The sequence below is a fragment of the Salvia splendens genome, chromosome 6 (assembly GCF_004379255.2).
Source record: "Salvia splendens isolate huo1 chromosome 6, SspV2, whole genome shotgun sequence".
NCBI lineage: Eukaryota > Viridiplantae > Streptophyta > Magnoliopsida > Lamiales > Lamiaceae > Salvia > Salvia splendens.
This window is the reverse complement of record NC_056037.1, coordinates 12,603,492-12,613,431: the sequence shown is the minus strand read 5'-3', so window position 1 is coordinate 12,613,431 and position 9,940 is coordinate 12,603,492. Positions and strand designations below refer to the sequence as shown.

The window sequence follows — 9,940 nt, the reverse complement described above, 5'->3', positions numbered from 1 at the left end:
CACTTAAATTTATAAAACTACTGTAGTACATAATTAAAAATTCTAAGTACTTGATTAAAAGATAAATTAAATAAAAATCAATTATTATCATTAATGATTTTTATCTTAAAATTATTAACACGAGAAACTTTGGAAAAACACAAAAAACCTAAAAAGTGAAAAGAAGAATAGAAAACGACAAAATAATAATATTGGAAAAAGTTTGTTTTGAACCAAGGTCAAAATTATGCAAATAATCTCTTACAGTATATTACTAGGTCTCAAGCTTTTTTGTGCTAGTTGATACATTAATTGATATCAATTTAATGTCCATTTGGGTCATTCCACATAAAAAAAGTATACGATCGTTCAATCTAGTTTAAAATTATAAAAGAAATTAGTTTGATTTGATGTTAAAAAAGGGAAGTGAAATTCATATTTTCTTAAATAATTATTAAATTTGAGTGTATAAAACTTTTTTTTAAATAAAATTGAGTTTTCAGTTTAATATGTTAAAATAAATTTAAATTGCCTCAAATTCCACCAATCACGAGTCTAGTGCATGCATTGCACTCACGCTACTATTGCAATCGCGAGTGGCAACAATTTTGGCTCAAGAGCCACGGTTGCGGCCCGAGCCAGTAGCTTGCTCCTTTGCAGTGACCTGTCTGCTTTAGAATTGATAATGCTCTTAATAAATCTATTTAAAAATTACCTAATCCGCGTTTATGATAAAATTAACTAATTCTAGCAGCATTGACCTGTATTGTCTTTATAAAAGTCAATAATCATTTAATAATTTATTTATGATTTAGTAATGAATTACTAATATTTAAATACAATTAATAATTCTAACAAAATTTACTACTACTATTATCCCAACCATGCTTACCAATTGTGCAAACTCGTAGAATTATCGATGAAATAATTTATTCATAATCCATTCTATATTACTAATATAAGAATTCTTGAACTTTTACTCGCACTGTAAAAAATAAAAATAGTTATACCACAAGTTAATAAGAACTACTCCACTACACTTAAAATTCTACACCAGGATTCAGGCTATTGTTTTGTTCAATGCTCTGTCACATCTTAAATAAAGATGCTTAATTAATTTGCTATTACATCATCAATCGGTATTAACCAAAATAGTCAAAATACGACATCTGCCAAGGGGCAAAATGGTATATTCCCCATCTCACTCTCTCTTCTTTTAATTGAAAACGCTCTCCGAGGCCATTCATTGTCTCATTGTGTGTTGTGCGTGTATTTCGATATCTGCTCTGCCGAAATCCAAAAGTCGTAAGTTTTTAAGGGCATTAGCAATGGGGCGCCCTAAGGCGCGCCCTATGGCGCGCCACGTCAGCAGTTTTATCCTCCTACCTCCCCACCTGCAGTGGGGCGCCCTAAGGCGCGCCCTAAGGCGCGCCCTATGGCGCGCCACATCATCATTTTATTTATTTGTTTAATTGATTTAAATGTTTTCAACTAACAATTAATAACGAGTAAATAAAAAGGTCGAAATAACAAACGGGGACACATTAATAAAAAAAGAAGTTACACCGTTCAACTTACAAAAAAAAAAACTAAGTCGGTGCAATTCCCAACTTCCGACGCAGTTCATCTATCAATGCCCGGAGGTATTCGGCTTCGTCGGGGTCGGTACACTTCTTGAGGGCCTTGTGCGTCTCCAACAACGTCCTCGCCATCGACGCTGTCGCCAACGACGAATACACTTCGGCTGCCTGGGGCGGGAGCATTTCCGGGAGGACGTCGGGAGGACATCGGTGTGCCGGAACCGCTGTCGTCCACGTACAACCGGTTGAGGTCAACCGGTTGATTGCCGCTGCCGCTGCTCGTGTAACCACCAACTTCGGTGGTCTTCATCCTCTTTGGCGCACTAGTGTGCAGAATTCCACCTTGGAATTTCTGCTTGTCCCTCAAAAGCGTCCAGATGGCCTCGTGCTTGAACTCGCCGAACATCGACCGGTACGACAATATCGCTTTAGCACGCACGTCTTCCCAGCTCTCGCCGCTCCCCTGTGCCCGCGCGCACTTCTCGAACTCCGCCGCGTACAAGTTCACTTGCTTCTTCACTTGATCCCAGTGCTTGCGGAGTTGCTCACGCTTGCGCTTGTACGCGTTCGGCGGCTTGGCCGCATTGTAGAGGTCGGCGATGCGCTCCCAGTACGCGAACTGCCTCTGGTTGTTCGCGAATATCGGATCTTCCGATATATCTACCCAACACCGGGCCAAAATGAGAGTTTCCTCGTCGGTGTAGTTTGTACGACCGGGGGCGTACTCATCGCAATCACCGGGAGGCGGCAACTTCTGCGCCCGCTGCCGGTTCCGCTTCTTTTTGGCTGGGGCGGAAGCGGTCGCGGCGGGGTCGGGATCGGCCGCTGCGGCGTCACGTCGGGAGGGGGCGACTGGTCGGGTTGGAGACGGCTCCATGTCCGACAACCCATACGAGTCCGTACTGAAATCGGGATCGTATTGGGCGTTGGTGTCGAACGAACGATATTGGCCGGGTTCTGTACCCGGCCAACGCGCATCTCCACTAAACATAGGACTATTTGGACTTGAAGCCATTTCGTAGTAATTATGTAAATGTAAGTTTCGAAAGTGAAATTGTGAAATGAAATGTAAAACGAATGAACTCTATTTATAAAACAACCAAACCGCGTGCCATCGTCCGCGACCTATCGTCCGTGTACGCCACAATGGGGAGGACGATGGCGCGCCCGATGCCTATCGTCCGCAGCCATCGTCCGTGTACGCCACAATGGGGCGGACGATGGCGCGGACGATAGGCATCGGGCGCGCCATCCTCCGCGCCCTTAGTATCGGCCGCGACGATCGTCCGCGACCTATCGTCCGTATCCGCAATGGGCGCGGACGATCGATGGCGCGGACGATGCGCGCCATCGGGCGTGCCATCGTCCGCCCATTGCGGATGGCCTAAAAGAAAATTAAAACCAGAGAATTTAAAGGGAAAAAGGAAAAAAAATTTATTCCTATATGTGATGAGATATTTCTGCTGCGAGAAATCGTCTCGCAAGCCCTGATGATCGAAGCTCGCAGACAGCAGCTTTCCTCCATGTTCTATCTTCGGTAATAACTCCATCAACCTTCCTCGTTTTATCCTCAAAATCTTTTCTTTTTTCTTCCTGTTTCCTTATTCAAATGTTTTCAATCCTTTTGTTGCATCTATTCGTACTTCTTCAACATAAGAGTTGAAAAGCTTTATTCCGGTTTTTTGAGACAGTTCCAGTTTGAAATGGAAAATTTTGTTTTTGAAGTTATAGCTGGTATATACTGTTTTATGGTGTTTCCTTTTCTGGGTTTGTTTCCGCAGATGCTTTTGTGGTGATGGATGGATAGAGAGTTAGAGAGAGTTGTGTAACTTTATAGTATTCTGTTTATGCAAGGAAATTTTTGGGTTTCCTTTCCTTTAAACATATCTTCTTGTTAATTTTGTAAATGGCCGCCCGCTTTTATATTTTTCAGAAAGATAGTAACTTTTTTGTTGTATGTTACTTATTCGATGGCGTTATTATTGGTCTGTGGTTTTTTTAATGTTTTAGAATTTAAATATGATGAAATAAGGGCTTTAATTAATTTGGATTATCCCATTGAAGCTCCCATTTTGTTGTGGTGGTTGTTTGAATGTTTTTGCATGCATTCTCTTGGTGATAGAAGCTGTTTGGTGCATGTTTTTAGGGGGCTTTGTGGTTGTGCCAAGGATTTGCACGTGCTGGTGGTTCTTTTGTGTGCTACTTTCTTTCTGGCTTCGTGCGACAGATGCTCGTTAAATGAAGCAGAACGCCAGATAGAGATTGATAGGTGCAAGCCCTATACTGCCAATTCTCATACAAGTTTTCTTGGGATTTTTGATGGCGATTTTAGTTCGTTAGCATCTAGAAATGCTGTTGAGCAACAGAGTCTTGAAAATATATGTCCGGATCCAAATTCATTCTGTTTCCTCTCAACATTGTCTGGCTCTTCGTTTGACGAAGTTGCTATTGAAAAAGATGCAATAGATGAAGCTTATGATGTTAAGTCGGAAGGCTTTCTGCCTGGACTGAAGCAAGAGAGGAGCAATCTCAGCTGGCCATCCAAGCACAGTATCTTCAAGACTTTTGCTGGTAGAGTTATTTTGTGTTCGTTGAATGAGCCAGATGATTTTCATGGATCCCAGTCTGAGGATAGCACCAACAATGGCCAAAACATGGATGTTTCATCTTGTATGAGCACATTATTTGACCATGGAACTCACATGTCAAAATCAGGGGACAATGCGGAGGGAGTTAACTCGGTCATTTGGGATAGTGTTTCTAGACCCCCTGTGGAAGTCAGACCCTTTCTGCTTGATTGGGGACAAAAGAATTTGTATTATCCTTCTGTAGCCTTTTTAATGGTGAAGAATGTACACAGTGATAGTGTTCTAACTGTCCATTATCCTTACAGCAGCAATTCACAGTTTTATCCATGTAATTTTAATGAAATGTTCTTGGCTCCTGGAGAAATTGAATCAATATGTTTCACTTTTTTCCCTAGAAATTTGGGCCAATCCACAGCTCAAATTGTTTTACAGACTAGTTTCGGGGGGTTTGTGATTCAGGCTAAAGGCTTTGCTGTTGATTCACCTTATTTTGTAAAGCCTCTCGATGGTTTCAATATTTCTTCTAATGGAAGGTGGAGGAAGAACTTGTCTCTGTTCAATCCTTACGGTGAAGCTCTTTATGTGGAAGAGATAACTGCTTGGATATCCATTTCCTCAGGAAATAATTCCTGCTTGTCAAAAGCTGTTTGCAGTGCACGCAGTATGTTGGGTTCCAGTGAGCAAGGGATATTAAGACGTAAAGAGTGGTTGGATGTTGGAAGCACTGATAGTCGTCTACCTGAAATTTCCATAAGGCCTCACAAAAATTGGGAGGTTCCTTCTCAGATAACAGAGTCCATTATGGAATTAGAGATTTCAGATCTTTTTGAGGGGAAAATTGTTGGTGCTTTCTGTCTACAGTTGGTGAAATCTTCAGCCAGTGAGATTGAAACTGTTGTAGTACCTTTTGAAGCGGAGTTTATGTTGAGTCCAGCTTTAGATACAGACTATATTTCAGTATCTCTAGAGGCATTCGTTCCATCGGATACAAGTGCACCTGTTGTTGCTCTCTCGGTGAGAAATGATGGTCCTCATGTTTTGAGGGTTATCAAGGTCAGAGAAGTAGGAGACAGTGCTGACAATTTTCAAGTTAAGTTTGTAGAAGGACTTGTACTTTTTCCTAAGTGTGTCACACAAGTAGCTGTCATAAGCTATCGGGCTATTCATGAAGTAGACATGAGTCACATGACATGTAATTTGCTTGTACAGATAAATGACACAAGAAGTTCTCAGATTGAAATATCTTGCATAGATGTAATCAACGTTTTTGCAGGACAAAAGTTGGATTCCACTACTATATATGCCCGGGAGATGACTAATGTTGTTGGTGTCAAAGGCAGAAAAAAGTCTTTTGACAATGACGTGCATCTACCTACTGGTGTCAAGGTATACATCCCTGATTCATTTTCTTTATACAATTTAATTCTCTTGGATTAGTTAAGTGTTTGTATGCAAGTTCTTCACTTTGTAAATATTGAAGCCTATAACTTACTTGGGTCCTAAAAGTTCCTTGACTTATACCATGCTGAGTTCAAACTATAACTGAATTTGTAACAATGCTAGCAAGAAATTTTTTAAGGGCTTTTATTTATAGTTTTCAACATCCAGAGTTGGATTCTTGCAATGATTGCACTATTTAGGCTGTGGTCTCTGTGATTGTAAATTTATCATGAAAAAAAGGATAAAAGAAAGTTTCTTGCCTTTAAATCCCTCCTTTCTTTTTCAGTTTTATCTATAAAAAGAATTTCAGCATTTGTTGTTCATCCTTTTCACCCTAATATGAGAATATTCTCATACCTGTACATAATATTTTACCTCATTGGAGTAAGAGGAATAAAAATAGGTGATGTCTTTTTATGTATTGATAAGGATGTAAAAGAATAGAGGGATTTAAAGAGAGAGAATTTTGGTTTCCCTGTTTTTCCTGTGATAAATTTACAATCAAAGAGAACATAACCCTAATTGTACAAATTGACTCATATCATGAAGTCATAGTACATAATATATACTGATGGCGTCGGTGTCAAGAAATGCAGCTGCTTCTGTTCGTTAATTCATTGTTGAAGCTAGATTAGGCATTAAGCTTTAGTCTAAGATCAGTAGAGGTTAAACAGGAAATACTCGATAGTGGATAATAGCATGCGTATAGAGTTGGTAGTTAGTCTATATTTTTCCGTGAACCATATAGTTTCTATCCTTGTAGATTCTTTTTATGTATTTGCAAAGTCAGAAGTTCAAATTTATGAAAATAATGACTGTCAATTATTATCTGAAGGCAGTGGATAGAAGACAAGCAGATGACTTGGTGCTCAGTATTTGGAAATCTCAGGCCAGTGCAAGTTTCATGTCTGTTCTTGATGATGATGAATTTCTGTTCCCAACGGTTGAGGTTGGAAATCATTGTTCCGAGTGGATAGCTGTTAAAAACCCGAGTAATCAACCAATTTTGGTGCAGCTTATTCTAAATTCTGGAGAAGTCATAGATAATTGCCGAACAGATGAGATGCATTTACAGCCATCTTCGTCCAGCATTATAGTGGGTAATAAATCAATTGCTCCAACAAAGTATGGTTTCTCGATAGCTAAGGATGGGCTGACTGAAGCTCTGATTCATCCTTATGGTAGCGCATCTTTTGGTCCCGTCCTCTTCCAACCTTCTGTTCGCTGTGAATGGAGGAGTTCGGCTCTCATCAGGAATAATCTCTCTGGGGTGGAGTGGTTGCCTCTCCGAGGATTTGGAGGATCAGTTTCCTTGGTGTTGCTAGAGGGGTCTGATTCTGTGCGAAGTTTAGAATTTAAGATGAATTTCCCATCTCAACTAAATTTTTCTTCCCCGGAAACTTTGCACCCCACAGAGGGTAAGAAGTCAATGTGTTCTTATCCCTTGATTAAAGAAGTGTACGCCAAGAATATGGGAGATTTTCCTCTGGAGGTCGTACGCATTGGAGTTTCAGGGTCGGATTGTGGTTTAGATGGGTTTCTCGTGCTTAATTGTAAAGGTTTTACTTTAACACCTGGAGAATCTGTAATGCTTCAGATATTTTATCAAAGTGATTTCTCCATGGCTACCATACAGAGGGACCTTGAACTGTCGCTTGCAGCTGGCGTCCTTGTGATACCCATGAGAGCAAGCTTACCAATGCTCTTGCTTAACTTCTGCAAAAGATCAACTTTCTGGATGAGGTTGAAGAAGATTATGGTTCTAATCTTTTTTGCCGCATCATTGTTGTTTCTACTATTGCATCTCTTGATTCCACGTTCAACTGCCTTCACATATCATAACATGAAAAATGGGAAAAAATCATATGCAGGGAGTGTAGTCAATTATTTGAGTATGCGGTTGAAAAAGAAAACCAATGCTGCCATGCCTCCCAACATGAATGGTTATGAAGGATCAATAGTAGGAGAAGAAGCATTGCTCTTGGGATCTGCTGCTGGAGGTCTGGTTGGTTGTGCCTCTGGAGAGGGACATGTAAATGCTTCTGAACATCAGAAGCATGAGAACTCTTTAACAGATGATCATCCACCAGAAAACAGATTAGCATCCTCTCATGTGTCAAACTTTTCACCAGTTGGGAACTCCGAAATTCAAGCTGAATCGGATTCACGGTGTCTTACTGTTAGAATTGGAAAAGAAAAGGGAAGAAGGCGGAGGAAGAAGAAGACTTCTGGCATGAGGGTACCTGGATTTTTCGAAGTATCAAGTAGTCAGAGTAGCAATTCTACCCCAACATCACCTTTATCACCTGCAACATCTTTAACACCTAAGCGTTCATGGCTGGTTTCTCTTGATATAAATCAACCTGTGGAAGTTAGAAACCCTTTCTCTGAGCCATCCGATCAGCAACATGATAAAAGAGAGCACTCTGAACCTCCTAAGGTCCACCTGTTGAAAAATGAGGCTTCACCTGAGCATGTGAGCAACTGGTGCTGCTCTGCTGGAGAGAAACTAGATTCAACTAGAAAAGTTGCTGGTAGAGCCATTCTGTTACCTTCTGCCACTTTTCCTAGTGCTGGGAGGCCTTCACCTTCCTGGGAATGTCATTCTCCATTTTTAGCTTCGACATCGACAATTTCTCCTCAGGCACGAGCTCCTGGGACCAAACTGAATAACCATAAAATTAGTGAACCAGGGGCTATGATTGCTGTGGAGGAGAAATTTACTTATGACATATGGGGTGATCACATCTTTCGACTTCCTGTGGCTAACCAGTTGAACCAGGCCTCAAATGTGCCATTCCATCCTCCTGAAAACAATTCTGAGAGCTTTTTTGTGAAGGGTCCACAAACCCTCATGACAAACTCTCTACTAAAACCTGTAAGTTTGGACATGGAGGGTAATAAATAAATGAATATTTCTATCTGAAACTTGTTTGTTGGTTTCTACTTTGTCGTTGATTTTTTGTTTAGGTTATTTGGTTTCTGCTTAATGAAGTTAGACATAAATTTAACATTCTCTCCAGGCATATGGATAAAATGTTGGTAGGTGTACAGTAATTAGTTTGGTTTCGTCATTGTTGCCCTCATTCACCAGATGAATCTTAATTCCTTGGGAAGTTCAGAACTGCATCACCAGTTTCTCTTTGGACATTGGGACCTTTGAAGAAACTGATTAGACTCGATTTGTGTTTATGTGATTTTTGCTTAGGTCATACTAATGTTTCCATTATTTTAACCAAGTAGAGCTCATGAATTTTTGTTTGACAATTTTAGTGCAGCAGAATTAAACACAAAAATATGTTTGATTAAATTTCATTCTGGATATAAGTAAAAATTTAGATTTGGACATACTCAGAATTGAATTGCTGTTATCCAATTTTTAGTCCCTGTTTTGAGCTAGCTCCATGCCTCCATCCTAGCTCCGAACTGGCCCTGGAAGTACTCTCTTGACTGTTTTGTATCTGCTTATTTCTAATTTTTTGTAGTTATTATTACTAGTATTTAGATCCAAATCTGCTTCACATTAGATGAGCATGCCAATTCACTCTATCAGTCTACCTGGAAGTTCTCAAGATTCTTCAGTTCTGAGGAAAAATTTCAGTTTTCGGAAATCTTCTTTTACTCGCATGATATATAGTATTCTCTTCAGTAATATGCTTCCTCTGCTGATTTTGTGGGGTGCGGTTCTGCTTGAAGCATCAAAGTTGCAGGTGATGACCTTGCAATTCTTTTACTGTATGCAGAAAATGGTCTCTTTTAGCCATAAGATGCCTACCTCATGTGCTTAGTTGAATTAATCTCATGTGCTTCCACCACAAACTACTTCTGTAATATGAATAAAGTGTTGCCTTTTGAAACCATGAAAATTATGCATACAAGTCTCATCAAAATCTTATCTTTTGTGCTTGAACAGGGAAAAGAAAACTTTATTTTGTATATGTTTGATATCATGAATGCTTGACGACCATTCAGAGTTTTTCCTATATATTACTCCTACTACATATATTAGAATGTCTGTTACTGTTGTGTCTCTTCTCATTGGCTACACGTTAATGATCCGATGTTTGTGTCGAGGCCAAGTGAAGTTGAAGCTGATAATGATCCAGGTAGTTGTCCTGAACAGTCATAGTTATTAGAGGTCAATAATCAAGATCCTTGCAAATTAGCTGATTTGTTAGGTGCAATGTTTGAATTCTTGCTACAACAGCTATTCACGTTGTCCGTTTATGACTGGGGATTCTGCTACAATCATGTTATAATCGGAGATTGGTGCAAGGGTGCTCGATTTGTGGTTATGGGCACTTGTTAAGGGATTCCGGTCCCTGGGGCTCTGCACTCTTGGTGACACAGACC

The 9,940-nt window shown here is 40.1% G+C and overlaps 1 protein-coding gene across 1 annotated transcript; it reads left to right on the top strand.

Moving 5' to 3' along the window:
• The first annotated feature begins 3,001 nt into the window (after positions 1 to 3,001).
• Positions 3,002 to 8,515, top strand: LOC121809284. Its single transcript, XM_042209818.1, has 3 exons — positions 3,002 to 3,096; positions 3,706 to 5,533; positions 6,423 to 8,515. The coding sequence occupies exons 1-3, from the start codon at positions 3,050 to 3,052 to the stop codon at positions 8,493 to 8,495; spliced, it is 3,948 nt and encodes a 1,315-aa protein (XP_042065752.1). The 5' UTR covers positions 3,002 to 3,049; the 3' UTR covers positions 8,496 to 8,515.
• Positions 8,516 to 9,940: the final 1,425 nt, after the last annotated feature.